Source organism: Macrotis lagotis, chromosome X (assembly GCF_037893015.1).
Source record: "Macrotis lagotis isolate mMagLag1 chromosome X, bilby.v1.9.chrom.fasta, whole genome shotgun sequence".
Classification (NCBI taxonomy): domain Eukaryota; kingdom Metazoa; phylum Chordata; class Mammalia; order Peramelemorphia; family Peramelidae; genus Macrotis; species Macrotis lagotis.
Window position 1 is genome coordinate 176542419 of NC_133666.1, and position 26430 is coordinate 176568848.

The 26430-nt window shown below is 32.8% G+C and overlaps 1 protein-coding gene across 2 annotated transcripts in view; it reads left to right on the forward strand.

Moving 5' to 3' along the window:
- Positions 1 to 26430, forward strand: part of LRRC2 (leucine rich repeat containing 2) — a 214793-nt gene that overhangs the window by 56413 nt on the left and 131950 nt on the right. For both annotated transcript variants that reach the window (XM_074207290.1, XM_074207291.1), the window contains exon 3: positions 24889 to 25096. In XM_074207290.1, coding sequence (XP_074063391.1) covers positions 24889 to 25096 — 208 coding nt within the window. The remainder of the gene's footprint in view (positions 1 to 24888; positions 25097 to 26430) is intronic.

The following is a 26430-nucleotide window of genomic DNA, read 5'->3' on the forward strand; positions in this document are numbered from 1 at the left end:
CGGCCTATTTTCTTTCATATTTTACCCCCTCTTCTCCCCATGCAAGGTACTCAACTCCTTGTTAAATGAAGCAGGGATTAAATCATATCCTGATCTAATTATCCACAAGAATCTTAAAGATCTCTAAGTACTGGGAGTCTCTGAAGTCTCATCTGAGAACTTTAAAAATGATTGTAAGTTATGGGAGACACTGACTCAGGACCACTCAGTTTATAATGCCCTCAATAGACAAAATGCTAAGCTTCAGCAGCATAGCAGAATTAAAGTGGGTCAAAGGATAAAAAAGGATAAATTTAAGTGAGACACTTAAATTTAAAGTTAATACCCCTGCTTTTCATCAGGGCTTTTTGTCTCAAACAGAGTGATGTCATCTTGGACCTCATCAAAACTATATCCATATCCTTTAAGTCCAGTCTCTTCAATTATATTCAACCCTTTAATTATCCTGAGAGAAGTAAAGTTCTCAAGAGTTGGTAGCGTTTTATCTTCCTTTTTAGGGCTATATAAAATTTGATGGTCTTGACCAACATTTGTTTTGTTTTGTTTTGTTTTGTTTTTTCCTTCCCCTTTTGATTTACCTTTTTATGCAACTCTTGAGTTGTGTATTTGGTATTCTGTTCATTTCAGGTCTTTGTGACAGGAAATTCTGGAAGTCCTGAATTTCATTGAACATCCATCTTTTTCCCTGACAATATATACTGAATTTTGCAGGGTGGTACATTCTGGGTTGTAATCCCAGGCCCTTTGCTCTCTGATATATGATAGTCCGGGTATTCAGATCATTCAGTGATGAGGTTGATAGATCCTTTGTGAGTCTGATTATGTTTCTTTTATATTTGAATTATTTTCTTTTTGTTGCTTAGAATATTCTCTCTTTTATCTGAGAGTTCTGGAATTTGACTATAACAGCCCTTGTAGCTTTTATCCTGGGCTCTCTTTCTGAAGGGGTTCTGCATATATTCTTTCAATGGTTATAGTGTTTTCTTGTTCTAGCTGTTTTGGACAGTTTTCCCTTATAGTTTCCTGCATTTTATTTTCCAGACTTTTCTTCTGATCTAGGCTTTCTGGTTGTCTGATGATTAGTACATTGTTCCTAAAAAGGTACTTTATATTTTCTTTAATTTTTTCAGCCTTTTTATTTTATTTGATGTAATCTTATAGTCTCATAAATTCATTGGTTTCTTTTGTTCAATTCCAATTTTTAGGATTTCATTTTCTTCAGTTACCTTTTGTGTTTCCTTTTTTAAAGGTGTTGAATTCTCTGGTCAAATTTTCATAATTTTCCTGCATGAGCTTAATTTCTTTTTTCCATTTTTCTTCTTTATTTCTTCTTTGGTTTTTAAATTCTTTTTTAAGCTCTTTGATGAGCTTTTTATTTGAGTCCTATTTATAGACTGTTTTGATAATTTCCCTTTCAGTGATTTTTTCACTGATTTTTTTCTTCAGACATGGCATTGTTTTCATCTTTGTCTGTAGAGTGGTTTCTATAATGAGAGCTCTTTTAGCATTTTTTTTTGCTCATCATTGTTGTTTTAACTCTGCTCCTGGGGTATAGGGAGTCTAGATCCAAGTTATTATTATTATTATTATATTTTTTGCTGGGTCTGGGGTCTGATCTCTGACTTGTTGTTGACCAGGATTGCCTTTTTTAAACTGCAGTTTTTGAAAGGAAAAAACAAAACCTAGAAATACAGAATAGTTTATATCAACCAGATAATTCCCCCTTTTACTTTTTATTAGAATAGAATTATAGTTATAGATCATATTTCCTCTTCCTTGCACCTTCTTTCTTATCCAATAAGTCAAATCTTGTTTCTTTCCTTCCACTGTTTCTTCTACCTGTCTCTTACTCTTCATTTTTATTGATGCTAGTTCTTTTTCTGGCTTTTATGATTTTAGTAGTTTATGCTCCTTCAATGATTTCTTATATATCCTCATAAAATAACTTTTATTAAAAGCAAAACTACTTACATCTATCATCTATTTTTAATGCCTCCTCTTCAAGGATCACTTATTGCAATGCCATTAATTAAAAATATTGTGGGAAAACTTTTCTGAGAAGGAAAATAATTTCTTAATCTGGCTTCATCAATGAATCAAGTTTTAAAAGATTTGTTTTCTTTCTAATAGAAGATGATTTATTATCCGTTGAAGGGAAAACAATAGGTATATTGGAAGAGGTCAATAAAATTCTTTTGTTTTGATTCAAGCACTAATTTTTCCCCCTCTAAATGTTTCTCAAGTGTGTTTCAAAACTATTAACTAGAAATAACTTTTATGATTTCTTTTCTTACTAATCTGTGGTTTGTTCCTATCATCTTTCTCATCATCACCAGATTTCTCTTCCTAAAAAAATTAATCATTTAATTACATCATTCTTATGCCTCCAAATATTTCAATAGCTTCTTCCTTGCCTTTATGATGAAATTCAAATTCTTGACATTCAAGGCTCTTCACAATCTAGCATCAGCCATATTTCTAGTTTTATTTCTCATTGCCTGTTAGCTCTCCTGTTTATCAAATGAATCCTTCCCTAAAGGCAAGTATCTATTTTCTATTTATACAACATACCTTGAACATTTCTACTTTTGTGCTTTTGACATTTTGTTTCTCTTCTTTTTTGTCAAATTCTGTTGATATTTCAAGTCCCATCTAAGGTGTCAACTCCTCTTTCAGGTCTATCTTGACTATTCTAAGACTCAGATATCTTTCTCTATAGAAAGACAGGAATCTATTTCCTATGATACTCAGATGACTACTTGCCAATAAATTATTATTTGATTCAATGCAACAACATTTATTATGCATTTATTAAGTACAGAACTCTGTATAAAGAGCATGTTGTCTAGGAAAGGGATATGACACAAATAGAACTTATATTCTAATACTTTATTGTATCTATCTGTGTGGGTACTCCTTCAAACACTGCAAAATGTTTTATCATCATTATCATCATAACTAGCACTAATATTAAGATTTTCAGCGTTTTCCAAACATTATATAATTATTTAATTTCAAACATTATGTAATATAAATAATTATGTAATTATGATCCTTATAGCCACCCTGGTAGGTAGGTGCTATCATTATCTCCATTTTACAGATGAGGAAACTAAGGCAGAGAACAATTAAGTGAGTTACTCAGAATCACCCAATTTATAAGTATCTAAGGCCAAATTTGAACCCAAAGTTTCTTGTCTCCAGGCCTCAAGCTCTATCCATTATAATACCTTACTGCCTTATGTCAGTACATCCTACCTCTTCTCCTTTTGTGCAACACATGTTCATGTTTTCCACAATGAATCTACCCAATGGCCTGAGGCTTAACTTTTGATTTCTTAAAATTATCTGGGTAGTAGTGTAACATGAAGATTGAATATCCATTGTCTTTCATATGATTAATTGGACTATCTTCTTTTTTTTCTGTTAGTTTTAGATATCATTTTTATGTTATTTACCCTCATCTTTTTAAGATACACATTTTTTACTATATTTTATGCCTCTTTTGTGTCAATTCATCTTTGTTATTATGTGGCAATATATATGTGCCAACAACATATGTGTCTCCATTACCCTTTCAATGACTTGCAATTTTTATTCCTAGTTGAACATACTCCACTATATAATATCAATAGTAGAACACTGATGTTAAAAATGGAATTTTTTTTCTGGAAAGAGATGAGGTCATTGAAAGTGCTATACAATTTCCCAAATGCAATTTATACCATTTTTTATTCTAAAGTTATTTATTAATTTGAGGACTAAATCTTTCCTTCATTTTTAATATCTATCCAAAAAAGATAAACTGATGAACCAGCTTTATTCAGTTGAAAATATTGATTTATACAACTTTTCATTGGCTAATTTTTTCTCCATGTGTAGTCAGGATAAATTCAAATCATCATGGAATCCAGAGAACATTAGAAATTTTAAAATAATTTAAATGCAAAAAAGTCTACTGTTATAAATAAATCATATTATTTGTAAGGATATTTGTAGAAATAAAGTGTTCTATATATTCTGCCCCAACTATATTTAAACAACCGAGTTACTTGTAACAGTGTGGTATGAGCAAGGTTATTCAGTTATTCATTTGCTCCCATCCTACTTCTGAGTCATTGCTTATAAGGGTATTTCTCTCAACTCTGGCCATCTGTAAAAAAAAATCTCTAATTCACTCTATTTTTTGCTCTAAATTCTAGCCAAAGAGTTCTCTGACAACACATTTCGAATTTAAATCTCGGGGTGGCTAAGTTGCGCAGTAGTTAGAGCACCGGCCCTGCAGTCAGGAGTACCTGGGTTCAAATCTGGTCTCATACTTAATAATTACCTAGCTGTGTGGCCTTGGGCAAGCCACTTAACCCCATTTGCCTTGCAAAAACCTAAAAATAAAATTTAAAACTTCTCTCCCCCCCCCATCTCTGTCTTTTCTCTCTATTTCTCTGGGTTCATCCTTCTCTTTTTCTTGCTCCTCCTTCTCCTCCTTTAGGAAATACTTCTCAGCCCTACCCTCCCAACTGCAATCCTTACAATACATTCAGACTAGCAAATGCCTGTGATTAATAGTCTATAAAGATAAAAGAATATTTAAGTCAAAGGCAAAAAGATTTTCTTTGTGTTCAGAGTAAAAAGGCTCCCATCTTTGAGCTCAAGAAGAAGATAATACAGAATTACTGCCTTAGGATCTATAGATCATGGAGAATTGTTTGATCAATACATTTCTTCTGACTACCCAAGGCCCATAATCCCACGTGAACTTGTTTTCAGAATCTGACTCTTTTAATCTCTCTTTCTTTTCTTTCAACTTCTCATAATTTTAAAATCTTCCCCTTCTCCATCTCCATACCCATCTTGGTGGGAACTATCTTCTTTTTTGTATCCAGCTACTAAATAGACTCATTTGAACAGCTCCTCTCTTGAATTGTTCCACTATCTTTTTAAAAGACCATGGTATTCATAGCCCAAATAACGGACCTTGGGGCAGCTAGGCCGAGCAGTAGATATTGCACAGGGCCCTGGAGTCAGGAGAATCTGAGTTCAAATCTGGTCTCAGACACTTAATAATTACCTAGCTGTGTGACCTTGGGCAAGCCACTTAACCCCATTTGCCTTGCAAAAACCTAATAAGCAAAACAAAACAAAATAATGGATCTTCCATTTAAATTCAATCATGAGAAGGTTTTGCACTTCATAAAAGCATCATTGGATGTAGCTATACATGCATATACACTTACATAAAACATATAATTGATTATATAGGTATATAATAAAATGAATCATCTTGCTATTGACTACTTCATGTGATTTCATCCTAGGCTATCAGAGACCGATCTTATAAAATCTAAAATCAGGAAGGACATCAGAAGTTATCTAATCCAACCAAAGCTTTCACACCTCCAAGGCAATCACTTTATGAATATAAATATAACTAAATATAACTAAATATAACTATATTTAGTTATATATAACTAAATATAACTAATATATATAACTAAATATATATATATACACACACAGCTATATATGAATTACCCTTGGCTTCAACAGTCAATTATTTGGGAATTTCTACTCATTCATAAGTATTGATTTTTTAGTTGCCTTTCTTCTGTGTGAAGAGTGGACAGCATTGGTGAGAATCAGAGAGAACAGAGGTCAGGTCTCCTTTAAATCTAGTGGAGTCTAGGATTGAAAGGAAAGATGAAAGAGAAGAAGCCAGCATGTAGAACTTGTTAGACTGGAAAATTTGGAGAATTTCTCACTGGTGAGATCTAAGATTCTTTTGACTGAACTGAGTCATCCTGTTCCCCAAGGAAGAGCTCATTCAGTCTATGTATTTTGATATTTACCCACATATTTACAATTTCTGTTTTACTATAAATGTGTAAAATGAGTTTCTTTGCTATTTGCTATGTCTTCATTGTGGAATTAGCATTTCTGAGAAAGGAGACTTAGATACAGAATTTAGGGAATCTCCTTTTTCTAATAGTAAATAATGTTCTGGAATTTGCTTTGAACTTAAAAAATTATATCAACTATTCTAATAATATTGAAAGGAGTAGATAGATATCATCCTAGTCAAGCACAGACACACTCTCTAAGGAAAGCATATTGACCATATTGGCCAGGGTTTAACTCCAACCTCCTGCTTCTCTTCCTGGCAGAAATTCTTGAAGATAGCTATCATGGTTTATTTTAGAGGTTTGATATTTCTAAATACTTCACTTTCAGGTAAGGTATGAATAGAAAAGAAAATATTACTGCTACCAACTCATATTCAGTATACTACAAACCAATTATTCTTCCTAAGGCCCACATCTGAGTTACTCTCAGTGCTCAAAAAGATTGCTTATAGGACATAATTCAAATTTCTCATTTAATACCTCCTATAATGTATCTCTAACATACCTTGCCAAATGATTTTAGAACATTTACTGTCACAGATTCTGTGAATACTCTTCTTTTTTTATGAGTGAAGAACTTAATTTTAATACATTTTAAAAGTGAATTTTTACATACCACATTGAAATACAGAAGAAAGATGCAAGAAGACATAAGAACAGAAATTGTTTTTGATTGAACTATAAAAATAAATAATTACTATTTTTTTTGCAAGGCAAATGGGGGTTAAGTAGCTTGTCCAAGGCCACACAGCTAGGTAATTATTAAGTGTCTGAGACCAGATTTGAACCCAGGTACTCCTGACTCCAAGGCCAGTGCTTTATCCACTGTGCCACCTAGCCGCCCCTATTACTATTTTTTAACATAAGAACTAATTATTTAAATCAAAATTAAATTTTGGAGTAAACTCAAGGCTGCAACTTTCAGATAAAATACTCCTGAGAAGATAGTAAGATACAAAAAAAGAGTCTTTTCCAGGGTCTATTCTTATTGCATTATATTGTCAAAACTGCTAGATTGACAGAGACAGAAAACCTGAGAATATTTGGGCCTCAGTTTTCATAGTGAGAACTAACAGGAAGAAAAAGCTTTTTCCAAAACAAATTTAGAGAAAATGGTCTTTCCTTTTTCTTTTTCTTTGACTAATATCTTTTTTATTTATTTTATATTATTACAATAATTTTGTTATAAGAATAAACATAAACCACCCTCCCCCCAAGAAGATGAGAAACCTCAAGAACAGTGAGAGAGAGAAAAAAATGTACTTCAGTCTGTGTTCAGATTCCAATGACTCTGTCTCTGGGGTGAGTTTATCATAAGTACACCAGAGAAGTTGCTTCAATATTTTTCCCACAGTTGCTATTACAAGCTGTATTTCCCTCCACTCTATTCCTCCCCACTCTCATTTATTCTGTTCTCTCTCTCCTTTCATCCTGGCCCTGTCCGTGTGTCTGAGTATGCTCTCTCACAATCTTCCCTCTCTTTTATCACCTATTCTCCCCCCCCTTCCCTCCCCCCATTCCCCCTTGTCCCATCCCTTTCTTCTCATTTTTTCTCTAGGGTAAGATAGATTTCCTTGCTCTATTAAGTGTGTATGATATTTCCTCTCTGAGCCATTTCTGATGAGAATGAAGACTCACTCATTTCTCCCTTACCTTCCCCCATTCTACTCCATTGAAAAAGCCTTTTCTTGACTCCTAGTGTGAAATTTCTTAGCTACTTCTTCATCTCCTTTCCCTTCCTCCCAATACTTTCCTTTATTACCCATTGACTCCATCTTTTTACTATATTGTACAATTATATTCTATAATAAATACTATTTTATACTATTATATTCTGCTCCTTCCTGAGCCCTGTTTATATATACTCCTTTAAATAGCTCTTATGAGAAAGTTCATATGAGTTATCAATATCTTCTTCCATTGCAGGAATACAAATAGTTCAATATCATTAAGTTCCTCATAGCTAGTGCTTCTTTTCCACTCCCTCTATGGTTCACCAGAGTCCTGTACTTGGAGATCAAACTCTGGTTGTTTCAAAAGGAAAGTTTGAAAGTCCCCTGTTTCATTGAAAGTCCATCTTTTCCCCTTTAATTCAATTATGGGACTTGTTTGTGCTTCATAAATTCATCATTGGATACAGAAATTTTTTTTTACAATGATCAACATTCTTTATATATCTACATTCTATTTAAACTGGACTACCCATTTTCCCCTGAAGTTGACATTCTATCCCTTACCTCTCTGCTCCCCCCTCCCCCATTGTCTGAAACATTCCCATCTTTGTCTCTTCTAAAACATTTTTAAGACTGCTCAGATGTCACAAGAATGCAAAACCTTAATTTATGGCCCTTAATCTGTCACTTTACTTAAGTCAGTACATGTTTTGAGTCATTTTTCAGTGTATACAGCTCTTCATGATCCCATTTGGCATTTTTCTTGGCAAGGAGTACCTCTTGTAACTGTTAGAGGTTCCTTGCAATAAGTAGTGCACTTTAAATTTCTTTTTTTTTTAAATTTTAAGCCTAAATACAAAAGGGAAAGGAAAAAAAATCTTATGTGCCACAAAATATGAGAAGATTCTAAGTATAAAACAATAAATTTGAGGAGTGGCTAGGTGGCACAGTGGATAGAGCACTGACCCTGGAGTCAGGAGTACCTGAGTTCAAATCAGACCACAGACAACTAAATAATAACCTAGCTGTGTGGCTTTGGGCAAGCCACTTAACCCCATAGCCTTGCAAAAACAAGCAAACAACCCCCCCCCCCCCATACATTTTCATTTCAAGAAAGTCAATATAAGAGCTACAATACATTGTGTTCAAAGTTGTACTTTTCTTTGCTCCCTTGTAGGTTTTCTTTTGTTCTCTGTTATGCCGTTTATTTTTCCCCTTCCCACTCATGAAAGCTACAATTAATTGTTTATATATATATATGCACATATATGTACATACATATACATATATACATACACACTTATGCATATACACATACAGACATATATACAAGTATAAGGACCCAAACACATATTGTATATCCATACATATATATATACATATACATATATATATATATATATATATATATATGCATGCTTAATGCCACTGTTTCTGTGAATAGCATCTCCCTTTGTTGCTGATGGTATTCGATTATCTGCTTGTGAAGAATCACACTTTGAGACCTGGGAATGCAGGTGTGGAAAGAAAGTAGAGATTTATTAAAAGAAGTCACAACACAAAAGAAAGTGATAGGAAAGTTAAGTAGAGATTAAGGAAAGGCCACATGGATCACTAATTGATGTTGGCAGACCAGCTGCCAGGCTAGGTAGAAGCCTGGAAACTTAAACGAGAGAGAGCCTCTTCTAAAATCTCCTTAAATTCTCCTTCAGGGTCCATGGGAAGGGATGGTGGCCTGGGAGTAATCAAAGTCCCATATTGGAGATTTTGCCTTTTGGGAGGGGTCTCTTATGGGTGGTCTGCATCCTGGCTGCCTCTAACCAAAAGAGTATGCAATCCAGATCAGACTGAAGGTCAGGCCCTCAGGCCATGGCCTAAATTTAGTCAATAAAGGAAGAAGGGAGATTCCCTTAAAATGCAAACAGAAGTTTTACATAATTTGTCTCCTACTGATCTCAGTACTCCCCATGCCCAAGGTTCCCTGCATCACCTTCACAAGTCCAAATCTTTCCATATTTTTCTAAATTTACCATCTCTTCATTTTTTTCTACTACAGTAATATTTCTACCTTATACTATTTAGTTGTGGATAGGCAAACAATTATGAATAAAGAAGAAATAGAAAGTAATGTAAGATATTGGTCTTTGTTCAGCTTCTGCCATACTGCTTTCTAGTTTTCCCTACAATTTTAACCAAATAATAAATTCTTATCCAAAAAGTCTGTCTTTACACCTGTCAAATACAAAATTACTATATTTTTTGTTGCTGTAAAGTTTGTCTGCTCTGTTGTTCTGATCTAACTTTCTATTTCTTAGCCGATAAGAGGTAGTTTTGACAATTACTGCTTTGAGTTTAAGATCTGATACTGCCAAACCTGTCCTTTACATTTTTCACTAGTTTCTGTTTTCTTGACATTTTATTCTTCTAAATGAATTTTGTAATTTTTTTAATTTAGTAAAAAACTTTTTTTTTGACAATTTAATTTAATTGGCATGTCACTGAATAAATAGATTGATATATAAATAAAATTGCCATTTTATTATTTTTAAGGAAGTTCTATTGCCTGTTCAATCTCTTTTTCTAAAAGAGATATACTTAGATGTTATAGTTCCTCTTATGCTAATCTAAACAATTTATATTTTTGTAAATATTCTTTCATTTCACTTAAATTGTTAAATTTATTGGTATATAATTAGAGAAAATAAGTCATTTTTATTTTAATTTAGTCTTTGTTAGTGGCATATTTCCTATTTTCATTTTTAATGCTAGTGATTTGGTTTTCTTATCTCTTTTTTTAAAAATAAAATTAAACAATGGCTTATCTATTTTATTGTTTTTTCCACAAAACCAATTCTTGTTTTATTTATTAATTCAATATCTTTATGCTCAATTTCATTAATCTCACCTTTAATTTTTTAGTATATGCATTGTAGTGTTTAATTGGAGCTTTTCTGTTTGTTCTTTTTATCCAGTTCTCTGATCTGTGCTTTCTTCATTCTATTGATAAAAGCATTTGGAGATAAAAATTTTCCTTTGGTTATTTCTTTTATTGTATTCCATAGTTTTGATATGTTGTCTCATCATTGTCATTTTCTTAAATTAAATTATTGATTGTTTCAATGATTTCTTAATCTACTTATTCTTTAAGATTTTGTTTAATCTATAATTAATTTTTATCTATATTTCCATGGTACTTTATTAAATATAATTTTAAATTTCAATATGATCTGAAAAGGGTGCTTTTAATAATTTTGATTTTCTGCTTTTGATTATAAAATTTTTATATCTGAATAAATTGTCAATCTTTGTAATGGTACCATAATCTGTTGAGAAAAGGGTATATGCCTTTGTAATTCACATTTAATTCTTTCCAGATAGATATTATATCTAATTTATCTAAAATTTTATTTACTTCTTTAATTCTATTTGTTTTTTGGTTAGATTTATCAAGGTTTGAGAGGAGAAGATTATAATCCCCCATTACTATGGTATTACTGTCTATAATCACATTTAATTCATTTAAATTTTGTTTTAAAAATTTGATACTTAAGTATTTGATAATTATAGGCTCAGTATTGTCTCTGGCATTTCCCCCCCCAAAATATAGCTACCTTGTTTAATCTCTACTAAATCTATTAGCTTTAATTTTGTCTGATATCATGATTGCTACCACTGCTATCTTTTTTTTTTTTTTTTTTTTTTTTTTTTTTTAGTTTTTGCAAGGCAATGGGGTTAAAGTGGCTGAGGTCAAATTTGAACTCAAGTACTCCTGTCTCCAGGGCTGGTGCTCTATCCACTGTTCCACCTAGCTGCCCCTACCCCTGCTATTTTTGTATCAGCTAAAGCATAATAAATTCTATTCCAATGATTTTAATTATTCTCCTCTCCATTTTAACACTTTGTATATCTTTTATTCTCCAATGTGTTTCTTGTAAACTTATTGTTGGATTCTAAGTTTTAAATTCATTCTCCTATTTCTATTTATGGGTGAATTCTTCCCATTTCCATTTAAAACATAAATTCCTATTTATGCATTTCCCTACATCTTAATTTTTACTCACTATTTCTTTCTCAGTCTCTCTTTTTCCCCTATCCCTATTACTTTATACTCTCCTCTCACCCTCCTATTCCTTATTCTACCCACTTCTCTGAGTCTTTCCCTTATCTTATCCCTCACCCTCCTAATTCTTAATCCATACACCTTTCTAAAATTTCCTCTTATTCTCCCCATAGTCCTATTATGTCTTAATAAGTTTAGAAGACTTTTATACCCTTTTAGGTATATAAGTTATTTCCTTTTTAAATCCAGATCTGATGAGAGTAAGACTCTAGCACTACCAATCCTCCACTATCCCCTATTCCTCTGTCTTAGATTTTACTTTCATGCCCCATTTTTATCAGATAAAGGCTCCTTTTGACCTTTTCATACTCAGTATTGTTTTTTAGAATCATCCTATCATACACAACACCTTTAGTTCTTATATGAAAGTCATTTCTGGAAATAATTCCCAATCATTTTGACTAGGAACAAGGTAAAGAGCTAAGCAGAAGCATTTGAGACATTGACCTTCTCTGACAGTGTATATTACATCTACCCTAGTAGTACTTTTCACATCACACATGTATTTTTGTATACTTCATTGTGCTTTATACACAGGAGAGACTCAATAAATATTTTCCATTGATTAACTATAACAGGTGTATATATGTTATTAAAAGCATACAACTAGTGAATTGCTTTAACTAATTTGCTGCTGTTCTGTATCAGTGTAGTGAACCTGGGAATAATGTTTTCTTTCTTAAAACAAATAATAGCAATCCTGTTCTGCAATACCAAACTGTGATTAAATGAAAGTAATGATCTTCAAAACCCGACACACTCTCCTTCCTTAGGTAGAGATATATTGATTTGATTTTGCCTACAGCTCAGAATTTACAATTTAACTGAACAGGCTTTAGATTTAAAGGCACATGGCAATTTGACTGCTGAGAGTGCCCTATTTCCACCCTCCCCCCTCAACTTGGTAGAAGTAGGAGCAGATGCACAGATTGAATACAAGTGCCACTTGCTGATTTATGCTTCTTTTCTGGGCCAGGGAATCTGTATTGATTCACTGGGTGAGTGAATCAGTCCCCTTGGTGCAAGAAATGGTTGCAAATGATTAGAGTGCCTGCCCTTGGAATATATCATGACTTTACTCTGACTTAGGGGATAAAATCCAGTGTTTGGAGGGGGAGTTTTCCCCCTAATATTAATGTGTTCTCCATCTTTGTGAAATATACTTGTCAATGGAACTTAACCTCATGACCATAAGATATGGCTCCCTAAAAGCTCTGAGGAACGTGTTTCCTTGCACAGATATCAAAATGCTTGTCAGATTTGCTCTTCATACTTTTACATTAGAGCATGATGCATTCTTACTGAATTTGTCACCAAGGTTGTAGCTGTCATACTTGTTCTTCTGATTCCATTTCTTGTTCATTAATCTTTTCTACAATTTCATATTTGATAATTGTTTAAATGAATGACTTAAGGAAATGTTCTTTTATAAATTCTAATTTGTCTATTGAAAAGCTCACTGTGATCTCTAGAAATGAATATAATATTTGTTGTAAATATTTTTTATTAAAATGCTCCAGAAAAATACATTTAAGACTCTATTCTATCAGTCCTAAATATTTTTATTCCCTTCTTTTTAAAAGAAAACATATATTTGCAAAATCTTTTAGAGCAGGGATTCTTAATTTTGTGTCCATTGTCAAGGCAAGATAAATCAGTAAACATTTATTCAGCTCTTATTATATTCCAGAGTCTGTGCTAAGGACGGTGAAAGTTTGAACCATAACAGGGAGGAAAATGAAAGTTGGATAGTCTTTGCCTTTCCTTACAATGGAGGTACAGAAATAAATTCAACAGTGGGTGAAGAACCCATGAATGGTGTCTCATCATCTGTTGGTAGAATTCAGGGTGGGGTGTCTATGAATTTATCTGGGAAAAAAAATTCATCTTTATTTCTGAGAAGGGGTTGCTAGAGTTCACTAGATTGCCAAAGGGATCTACTCTTTGTGTTAACCTTTTAAAACAAAAAGGTTAAGAACACTCATTATAAAGTTTCAAAAGTGCTTTCATAGTCACAATTTAATTTCCTTCTAACAAGTCTGTGAGGAATGTAGGTTAGTTATGATTATCCCTATTTTATAGATTTGAAAACAAATTGCTTGCCTAAAGTGACAAAGTGAGTAAATAAAGGGAAAAATATTTGAAACCTAGCCTTCTGACTCTAACAGTATCCTTTTTAGAAAAATTAGCTTTTGGTCAGAGAAAATGAGGTTTCCATTTCCTACCACTTGTATTTGTTATTTTTCTGTCTGTTTTCCAAGAACTTGAATACAATTAATAAAATTTGGTTAGCTGCAAAAATATATTGAGACACCATAAATTCTGTTTATTGTCTACCATTTGGACTGATAAAACAACTGATAGAAATTTTAAATGAGGACAACTCCATTAATATGAGTGAATTTTAATTAAATTTCTCATGTGTATAGTCTAGCTAAATTGAGAGAGGCTCAACAATAAAAGTCTGACTAACCATTGATGATTTGGGGAGTTCTGCAGCCCATTAAATAAATATACACAGAGTTGTGAAATACAGAGTTCTCAAGCTTTTTGGTTTTAGGATTCCTTAAAGCTTTATATAACTATTATTGTTATGAAACTACAAATTTACCCTCAGTCCTGGGTTCAGTGTTAAGGATCTCACATTTAATGGACTATCTATGTGTACTTTGTTTGTATTGTTGATGTGTACAGTCCAGAGGATGAAAAGCTTAAGAAAAGTAGAAAAGCTAAAATATGTTAACTATATTGTGATAATTAAAAACAGATGATGTAATGAAGTTTCAATTAAATAAAAGAAGTTACAGATTCTCCTGAGGTAGAGGAGTTTTTGGAATGTAGTTTCAATCTTGTATCTAAAAGCATCAGGAAAATTCATTATTATGCCATATTTGGTCATTTGAAACTAACAATATATTTTAAGTACTTACTTTTTTTTTTTAGGTTTTTGCAAGGCAAACGGGGTTAAGTGGCTTGCCCAAGGCCACACAGCTAGGTAATTATTAAATGTCTGAGACCAGATTTGAACCCAGGTACTCCTGACTCCAGGGCCAGTGCTTTATCCACTGTGCCACCTAGCCGCCCAAGTGCTTACTTTCTGAAAAAATTAGATTAGAAATATTACCTTGGGGCAGCTAGGTGGCACAGTGGATAAAGCACTGGCCCTGGAGTCAGGAGTACCTGGGTTCAAATCTGGTCTCAGACATTTAATAATTACCTAGCTGTGTGGCCTTGGGCAAGCCACTTAACCCCGTTTGCCTTGCAAAAACCTAAAAAAAAAAGAAATATTACCTTATGCATATTAAATTTACAATACTAGGTAGAAATGATAAAATTCTTTATTGGATGGGCTATGTAGAAAGAAGTATAATATTACTTTGCTGGTATAATGATAAATTAATGTATTATTTTTTGCAAAGCAATATGTTACTAGTTCTGTTAGTTATTCTTCCAGAACTTCTTTTTCTGAGGCTCCTATTGAACATTAATTCAAGGAATTTAACTTCTGTGCTGTATTTCCCTAAATCTAGGAAGTAGATGAATCTGCTTAAATCAGTCCATGGGAGAATTAACCTCTTAAAGGTTAAGAAGAGAATCACCATGAGAATTTTTGTTCTGACCTATGTAGATCTTCTGGTACACAAAAGGGTGGAGGTCATCTACATATAAATGCTAATGAAACTCATTGGAAGTTAAGGGAATCCTCAAAAAAGAAAGCTTAAATAGAGAATGTGATCCATGACAGAGGCTTAGAACAATGGTGGCAAAGTAATCTAGAAATGGGGATGACTAAACTATATATAAGGATCCCAGAAGGAGTCACATTTACTTTGAAAACCACATGTTAAAAATATCTATTTTATATTGTATTTTAATTTATTTTGCTTAAAAGATTTTTAAAATTTCATTTTGATCTTGTTCCCAGTGTGGATTATGGGCAATGTATTTGGTACCTCTGATCTAGCAAAGCTGAAACACAATGGAAGACTCAAAACAATTCCACCACACTATAATTCTGAGCTCAAACCAAAAGAGAACATTTAATTGGGATAAATATAAAGGGCCCATGTCCAGCTTTTTATTTCTCTTCTTGCATATTTGAAGGAAACCTTTCTAGTCTTCTCTTCTCTTATCTCAATAAACACAATTCTTTCATTGAAATTCCTATGAACTGATTATCAGACCTCTGGACAATTATGATTCTGCTTTTGAGGATGAACTTTAATTTGTCAATATTTTTTCTATGTTCATTTATTTATATACATTCTCTCGAGTATAACTCTACCTCTCTTTATCTCTATGAATCTATCCTCTTTCTTTCTTCCTTTCTTTCTTTCTTTCTTTCTTTCTTTCTTTCTTTCTTTCTTTCTTTCTTTCTGTCTGTCTGTCTGTCTGTCTGTCTGTCTTTCTTTCTTTCTTTCTTTCTTTCTTTCTTTCTTTCTTTCTCTTTCTTTCTCTTTCTTTCTTTCTTTCTCTTTCTCTTTCTTTCTTTTCTTTCTTTCTTTCTTTCTTTCTTTCTTTCTTTCTTTCTTTCTTTCCATCTACAAAGTTGAAACCAATACTTCAGATGTTGTCATTTCTAGTGTTGGTTCCTTGGTTAATATTTTCATACAGTATTATTTACATTAAAGATGTAGCATTAGAATATAGCATAGTTCTTCAAGTATAATAGTGATGATTACTATATATTAGACTGGTTAGTAGGTGGATAGAACTATTGATAAATTCTAATATTCTACCTACCCTTTTAGTCTTTGAATTTCTCTTTATCTATTCTCTTGTTCTCTTCCCTCTATGGAAGTGACTTCTTTTTAAGACAAATTACATTAAGGGATTAATGACTACTTTTTACCTCACCATCTAGTTATCCTTTCAAACTATTTCTGATTTGTGATGCACAGGAAAACTTCAGTGGATATATTCTCTCTGACTTGAGAAGCTGTAAAGATGAATAAATAATTAACTTTTTAGATTCTAAGCCCTTAGACAGAAATCTTATTCTGGCACAGACACAATTTTTAAATCTCTCTCTAGACTTGTTGATTTGGTGTTGCTATTGTTGGATAGTTTTTTTTTATTTGGTTACATTTTGTTTTTATTTTTGAGACTGAGTTTTCTATCTCATCCTGGCTTGAAATACAGTAGTCTCTCAATCTGATTGCCAACTAGAATATGATGTTTTGACCTACCCTATCTCCAAATTGGTTCCCTTCTTGCTGATTCTCCATCTTCCTCTTGGAAGTTTGCCTAGATAGGTGTCTTAATTTAATGTGGACAATGCTCAGCTCCCATGAGCAAATGATCCATCAGTCTTTGCCACCACAGTAGTTGGTATTATGAATAAATGTCACTACTTTTGGTCCTGGCTATTCTGTATAACAGCCCTCATCACTTTATTCAAACAGTAGCATGCACTATTTAGCTATGTGTTTACTTGATCAGCAACTTTCCAAATCTGTTGACTTAATAAAAGCAAGTAAACGTTTAGATTTCAGAAGAGTAAGCACATTTTTTTAAAAAATGAATTCCCAACTTGTTCCATTGTTGAGAGAACCTACCATAGGTTCATGGTTGTGTTCAAGGTAATTGAACTTCCCTTTTGATCTATAAATTTTCCACAAAACTCTCAACTTGCAACAAAAATCTAGTGTAGTAATAAAATAATTTAACCTCTCTTTTAGTTAAAAATCCAGTCTATGAAATATTTATTGCAATTTTAAAAATGCACACTCTCTCTATATATAGTATAGCTGTGAATAAAATCTATCATTTTAAATACCTCAAAAATGTCAACTTATCTAGACATATTCTGGGGGAAAAAAGATAGATCTAATGCTTTCAGAACTCTATTTTCCTCCTTGGGATCCTTATTTTTCTGGTTTCCCTTCTCACTCACCTTTCTGATTATAAATATCACATTTAGTCAGTAGCTGGCAGTTGTGATGAGTATGAACAAGTGCAAATCCAGAGAAACCAGCAGGTAAAGAAGAAAAAAGTAACCATAAGACAACGAGGCATCATATAGTGAACAGGTGTACATGACTCCCTTAGCAATGAAAATTAGCAGGATGGGAATGAATGAGATAAAACCAGCTGACTATCATATTTGTATTCATGCCAATCACATCAACATCCACAGTCAGCTCCTCTTTCATAGTCCCAGGATTTGGGACTAACTTTCCTGCTTGCTTTAGAGCTTCCTTTTCTAGTAGTTCTAGTGCTAACTCCAAAATAGCTTTATCTCCCTAAAACATATCCATGATCTACCATAATATCCAAATTTATTTGTTCCTACTGCATAAATTGCACTAGTACCCTGACAGTAAACTTTGTCCAACACTGACTCTCTTACTTTGCTACCACTCTAACCAGATATTCCTACAGATTGTCCTAGCCAGTTTCCCCAACTCCCCACCCCAAGACAATCTGGACAGGTGTCACTGCAACTTCTTTGTATTTATCCATTTCTGGACTGCTAATCTACACCTAATTCTGGGAGAATATTGACTTCCTAATTCATAGCAGTTACATAGCTCTGGACCCAGATAAGCATTTCTCTTAAGCACCCTTTTAAAGAAGTAATGAATGACCCATTATAAAGGATAGTGGAGTTCCTGGTTTAGTACCTTGCAGTGCATATACCTTTAGTATACTACATTGAAAACTTTGAGGAAATAAATGAAGAGGTTAGACTCTTCTACATATTCTATATTAAATGAATAATAATAAAAATGAGTTCAAGTCAAACAAAATCAATAAACATTTATTGAGTGACTGTTTGTAGAATTATGCTAATTATTGAGGACAAAAACAGAAAATAGAGACACAGGTTCTGTTCTTAGTTCTCAAAGATTTGACTGTGATTGTAGTTCTCTAAGTGAAGATTCCTTGTCAGCTATTTGGAACAGTAAAAGATCCAAATAATCAGTGTCCAAAGGCGTAGTTCTTATAGTTGTAAATGATATTTATAAATTTGCTCCTTAAAGGGAGGATTTTTGTCAGAAGCCTTAGTAACTCAGGTTTGGACAATCCTGATTACTCCTTGATTAAAATTATCTTGGGGAATCTTATGGCCCAAAATCACAGGGGAGAGGGGATTGATTAAAAAAACAAAAAACAAACATAAAAAAATACAAGTTGTGTGGAACTGATCCACAAATTGAAGATTTGCTTGTTTATTTGATTTTGGAATCCCCAAATTTGGGTTTGTCAAAGAAATGCAGTTACTCAAGCATAAGAACTAAATCTGAAAGACAAGATGATTATTTTTCTTCTGCCTAACCATTTTCCTTCATATCCCTGCCGTTAATATATATGTACCTATATATATATATATATATATATATATATATATATATATATATATATATATATATATATATATATATATATATATGTATGTATCTGTCTGTCATCTAGCTAGCTATCTGTCTATCCAGCAATAAGTTGCCTTCTATCCTTCCCCCCGGGGTTGAATTTAAAATCCCTGCAAATCATGCAGTTATATAAAGATAGCTATAAGCATAAACTGTAAGGTACTAAGCCAGGAACTCTAACTGCTCCCTCAAGATGGATCTCAGTCTCATTTCAGTACACAGAAGATAGCATATTGAATACTTACAGAAACTGGCATGTGATATACTCACAAAGGTAACCCAAGAAAAAGAGTTAACAAAAGTTTCTTATAGGTAACCAAAATAAAATACAAATGTGGTTATCTTCATTTTAAAATTATATAGTCTTCCAAAGTTTCTGTCACTTACACATGAAATACATTGCACATAGTGATAACATGAAAGGTAGCAACATATAGTGGATAGAGAACTGTTCTCAGAATTAGTAAACGCTCTGCTCAAGTACTTCCTCTGAAACAGATTAGATGGATGACCCTGGGTAAATAATTTTACTTTTCAATTCCCCCAATCAATTTTCTATGCCTAGAAGATACTGAACAATTGTGGTTTCCCACTGAGAAGTTCCCTACATTGATGAAATTATAACTCCATACTATGCTCCACTCCTTCATGCCCAATCAAAAAACTCACTTCTATGAACATCCTTGTATACAAAATCTGAAGAACAAGCCTCACACAACAAATGACACATAGCCTATATATGGTTTGCATAAAGTTAACAACTTTACAGCAAGAGTGCCTATTGTATATTAGAATACACAATAAGAATAAGCTATAATATAACAAAAGTCACATACAGTATAGCAAAAAAAATTGTCATATACAGTACAGAACAGCATATATTACAATTAGATTCAGAACTCACAGTACATATATTCTTTCCATGGGTTTCCTTTGGGTGAAAATCCTTTTTTCCTGTTTTTCTTGAAGCATAGTGAACTAGATTGATCATTTACTGATCATACTGATTTGTATCTGTCCACTGGACCCAGATGGTTTTGGAGGAGAAAGTAAGACTGGTGATTTTTCAAAGCAACCCCTTCACATAAACCCAATTCACTTGTATGTCATGACATCACCTAGAAGTCATGGCTTCTTCAATATTGAAGGACAATCAACAATAACCAACTTGGCAATTATTTCATTATGCCTATGATCCTTTGTATATGGGAATTCTCTAGACAATGGCCACCTCAGACTCAGGAACCTTCAGTCTCAAAAGTGAGGTTGTGCTTGGCCCTGGAAAATCACAGCCTCTTCTAATCTTTGGAAGCCTACATGATTGGAATGTTATATTGCAAAGTAGTTGTTTTGGGGTTTAGCATTCCTTCTTTTCTGAATAAAGGTTCCCTTGGGGAATAGCAAAACAATTTCTGTGAGTTCTCTGAGTCTCAAGAATATACCAATAATTAGTATCTTGGTCATTTAAATTATTATTTTCAGAGTCCTTATCTCATTCTGACAATGACTCTGCAAATAGTCAACAGTCTTTTTTATTCTCACTCAATTTCTTAGTAGATTGAGTGACTTTCTTCCTTTTCAGCAAGCATTTTAACGATCTGTTAAACTAGCATCATCTTGTACAGCCTAACCATTCTCCAAGGTTATTTTTTAATAAATTGTACATTCTTTCCAATTTTCAGTATGAAATAGATTTCCATCAGTTTCCCATCTTTGGTTTTTCTTGTACATCATATTGAAAATATCTCAATTTGATAAACATTTGAGAAAGAACTAATACAATAGACCATTTCTTTGTTTTTCTCAAAGAATTTCTGAGCTGAGGCCTATAGATAAGCCGTAATCATCTTTTAACTAATCTCTCAGCCAGAAAATATATTGGTTTAAGTCAATTTAGTTTAGTAAACATTTATTAAGCCACTATTAAATGTTAGTCACTGGAAAAAAAAGACTGGAGATAAAATAACAGTAGTAGCAAAAATCACAATATCATTTTTTAGCCCCAAGGTGCTTACATCTTAGTAGGGAAAAGTGACATGCACACAAAAGAATAAAAGAAAAAACACACAAACATACAAAACAATTGGGGTTAGTTTTTGTATAAGTGAATGGTGCTAAATCCTTTAAGAAAATTCCTGATTTTCTGATTCCCTACTTAGTGTTTTTATGCTCCCCTGAAACACTTGACTTTTATTTTGTATATAATTTTTATTATTTATCTGTGAACTTGATTATCCCTGCCCCTCCTCCAGTAGAATGTAAGTTTGTTGAGTTTTCAATCTGTCTCACTTTTATATTTGTTGTCCTTAATGCTTAGCACAGAATAAGTGTCTAATTACTGTGTATTGGTTGATTGATCAGGAAAGGAATCTGTATATAGGTGTGTATATAAGTATACATATCAAATTGACTTAAATCAGTATGTCTCTCGGTAGAGAGATCAGTTAAAAGAGCTAATACATATCATGTATAATAAAATATATCATGTATCATATTTATATATTTAAATAAAATCTATAATGTGTTTTGTATTTGTATAAAATTAAACTATAATGAATTATAGATAAGAAATATAATATTTACTGTATATTGTATAGGCTAAAATGAAATGTATAATGTATTAAATATTTGTTTAAAATAAAGTACACAGGGGCAGCTAGGTGATGCAGTGGACAGAAAATCAGTCCTGGAGTCAGGAGAATCTGAGTTCATATCCGGCCTCAGACACTTAATAATGACCTAGCTGTGTGGCCTTGGGCAAGCCACTTAACCCCATTGCCTTGCAAAAACTAAAAAATAAATAAATAAAATAAAGTACACAAATCAAAAGCAGATATGATTGATCATACTCCAAGTTGGTATTAGTGCCAAGTAGATGGCAGTATAAATAAACTGAAACAATATCAACAAGCCTGAAACCTCTGAAACAGGGTTAGGGAGAAAAGAAACACACAAAATCACTATTCATTAGCAGCTCTTTCAAAGAACCAGGCCTGCCTATAGAGTTCAACAAAGATCTGCCTACTTAATGTTTGCCTCTACTAGGTTTGCAGCAGCATCATTGTTCATTTTATTACAACCTCCATTGCTTTCCTTCCAATCTCTATTCCTTTCCACTCTCTATTCCATCCATTCCTTCCTGGAATCTCTGATCAAAAGCTAAGCTAAATAGCCATTCATAATCAATCATTCAATTCAAACTTATGTACTCTTCCCTCACTTCTTGAAGTCCTTGAGATTTTTCTCTCGAAACAAGGAAAACAACATATCTTATAGCCCCTCCTTGTAAAGACTCGTGTGAACTGATACAGGGCACAAGTGAGCAGAACCATGAGAATAATGTATACAATAACAATAACTTTGTAAAGGCAAATAACTAATGAAAGACTAAAAACTCTTACCAATAAAATGATAAATCATGATTTCAGAAGATGAAGATGAACTGTGTTTTCCACCTCTAAAAGAAACCATTCTTACATGTTAATGAAGTGATTCATTTAGTTTGACCATTCATATTTGTTACCAGGGTTCCATTTCCCATTTCTCTCTCTCTCTCTCTCTCCTTTTCCCTTTCTTCTCTGTTTCCCATTTTCTTCTCTTTAACCTTTCCCTCTCTTCTCTTTGATTTTAAATTGGGGAAGAAAATGGTGGTAAAGGTTGAAAATAAATGCTTGTTAAATTATTTTTTTTAAAGAAAGACACAATACATTTTCCATCTGGATTGTGGCATTGTGGATTGTGACAAACCCAATGACTCCAGAAAAACTTAATCCATAATATGTATTTCTCCTTGGGAGAAAGCAGTACTAAGTATAACATATAAACAATTGAAAAGTGACAGAAAGAATAGGAAGAAAGATATAGAATAGTGATATATTAGGTGTAATGTGATGTATCTGAGAGTTGATTTAACTTCAAATTTATACTTAACCAGTTTGTTCATAGGACTAAAACTTCACAATAGATCTGTTGAATGATTGAATTTTGTTGATATTTTTACCATTGCCAATTTTCTCACTATACTTTTACAAATGAATGTGTTAGGTATGCATTTTCTTTAGTTGTCACATTATTTATGGTAGTTAGGTTTTATCTCATTGCAGAGAAATCTGTTTAACCTTTATTATGGCTGAAGTATAGTAAATAATAATAATAATAACAATAATAATAATAATAATAATGAAATTTTCTATTGTTTGTATGGCAATCTCATCTCATAGTTCTAAGACAATGGTATCTAGAAGATTGATTATCTAGGTAGCTAAAAGAAGCACCTCTTTTATCACTCACTTGAGGTGAAGAGATTGTTGTCCCTCCTTTCTCCCCCCTTCCTTACTCTTCTCAAATAGAGAGATGGGGTTTCTTCTTCTTCGGCAATAAGAACATTTCTTCTTTGCCTTTTTGTCCTTTCAATAGACATGTGAAAATGTATCATGACAAAGGGAAATATGAGGAAGTTGAGACTTGGTGAGGGACTCTCAACAAAGATTGGTAGGGAGGAGAAGGCATAGAATAAAATTGGATGGGAGATCCAGAATAAACTATGGTTCTGGGTTTGAGAATTTTCACTAGATTAAGGTCAGTTCTATTGCCATAATCTGTTGTTTTTGTTGGTTCATTTTCAAAGAGTCAGTGGGACAAAGATGAAGAGAAATAAACAAATAAAGCTAATGTGATTTTTTTTTTGTTAACTAAAGTCAGGAATATTCTACTCCAATTTATTTATTTAGTTTTCTTCCTATGTCCTGTTACAGTGGAAAGAATACTGGGCTGAATGCCAGCAAGCCTAAATCTTGGTTGTGTTCTACCACTAAACTCCTGTACAACCTTGAGATTATTAGGTCACTTCTCTGGGCCTCAGTTCCCCATATCTAAATTGAAATGGTTAGGCTAGACTATTTCTGTAGCACCTTCAATCTTTAACATTTGATGATTCTGTGAATTATCATGTGAACGCAAACATCACAATATAACCCAATTACAGATAATTGGAACAGAAAGGTCAATTTGAAATTGGAAATTTTAGGCTCTTGTATCTCTCTTGTTTCAGTTAGATTCTCTAACAAGATATATTTCCAATTCTCCAGTTGTGGCTCATTGTCAGCAAGATCCAGTTTAGTCAAGTTGAGATTGCATCTAATATCTTTGTCCTTTACATCACCCCTGGTGGAAGTGTTAGTAAAATAGGAAGAAAAAGTGAAGAAGAAAACAAAAGCAAATTTCAACAATAAAAACAAGAACAAAAATGAAAGTTAAATACTAAAAACTAAGGACCTGGATAATCCAAAAACAACTTCTGTATAAATGAGAGTTGATTGTTCCAATAATCTCTTAGATTGTATCTGTGAGAGTACAACTTAAAATGTGATGATATAATGACAGAGGCAGGAAGATCTGAGTTCAATTCAGCTTTTACTTATTACTTCTTATGTGACCCTAGGTAAATCACTTAATCTTTGTCTGCCTGAGTTTCTTCAACTGTACAATGTGGATAGTAAAAGCAATCATGTTTCAGAGTAGTTATGAGGATCAAAAGAAATAATTTTATAAAGCAATGAAAACAGAACCTGGCACAAACTAGATCAATAATAAATGATCCTTCCCTTCCCCTTTAACAGTTGTGTGACCTTGAGTCTATATTTGATATCTCAGCTTCAATTTCCTTATCTTTAAATGAAGATAGTAATAGCATCTAAGTTTAGCAGTTATTTTGAGGACAGAAGGAGTTAATAGTTATAAAGGACTCTGAAAAACTTAAATGCTTTTTATAAACATTAGCTATTATTATAACCACTTTTTTTTCTGTTGTTATGTTCTAGGATAAAAGAAGAATGGGATTTTGTTCAAGAGTGCAGGAAGAAAGGCATTCCTCAATCTGTATATTGCAAGAATGGTTTTGTAGACACCAATGTGAGGCTTTTGGAAAGGATACAAAAGAACTCATCACTGACAAAGGAGTCACGTTCTAAGGAGAGAGGAAAAAGAAAAAATAAATTCATTTTTGAACTTTCAGGGATGGAGTGGAAGGTAAATTGGATTTGGTCCTCTGCTTGTAGCATTTGAGTGGTTCATGTGGAGCTTTTACTAATGTCTACCAGTAACACTTAAATAAGCTTCTAGGAGAGACAATAGGTTTTGCTCCTTTTTTATTCCACTTTAAATAAATAATATTTTCCCATATTCCAATGATTTTTAGGAATATGAAAGATTTAACTATCATTTCTCCATCTATGAATTTCTCCTCTATAAAATTCTATTATCCATTATCAAATTGTGTTAGAAACCTTCTGTGAAACTATCTAGGGAGAAAAGAGAATAGCAGCAAGCAACTGCTATTTGTTGGTCAGTTTTTCTAATATCCATAATTCTATTGATGTGTCTTAATATTTAAGATTATTTTATATCTGTCAACATTATGGACCAAGGTTTTCTTTTTATAAAGAACATACACAAAACTCTAGAAAATGAAGAATTGTACTATATGATATTTTAGGTCCCTTTTAGTTCAGAAAGCAATTGATGTGGTTTTGCTACATTATGATATAATTACCATATTGGAAGAAAGCTTAAAGGGTCATTTAGTCTCTCTTCTTGACTAGGAATGCTTTGAACTAATCTATGACACAGATAAATGATCCTTTAAAAAATATTTCTTTAAGTATCTCCAAAGAAGGAAACTCAAGAACTTTGTTTGTTTTTACCAAAGTATATTATAAATACTATTTCTGGATATGTTTTTTTGTAAAATACCTGAGGAAGTATAGAAAGAAATAGTGATTTCTTCAGCTTTAGGCAAGTCAGATTTTCTAAAAAAACAAACTTTTTTTGATCTGTTGATTACTCAAAGAGGATAAAAGACTTTGTGGTCTAATTTTCCTCTTGTCACTCCAACAGTATACTTCTCCACCCTATTTTGGCAAAGTACTAAAATGAATAGGAAGAACAACAGAGATTTTATTTAAATACTTTAAAATAGTTCAGTGTCATAGATTAGTTTTATATTGATGTTCTTATAGTTATGGATATATAATGCTTTTTTCCCCCCTCTCTTTTAAAAAAATCTATCCGATTTTCATTATCATCCAGTGGTAGCAGATTGGCCAATCCTTATGATCTATAGTTTTAGAGTGTTGTTTTGGGTACTGAGATATCAAACAACATGTCATATGTATATATTAGAAACTGGAATTGAACCCAGATATTTCTGAATCCAAAACCATCCTTCTGGCCACTATCTCAACAACTTGCTCAATTCAGCAATATTTGTCAGGAACTAGAATAAGACAAAGATGAAACAAAAATTACTCAGACTTTTTCCTCAAGGAGACTGCATTCTACTGAGGGAAAAGATAAGGGGACAA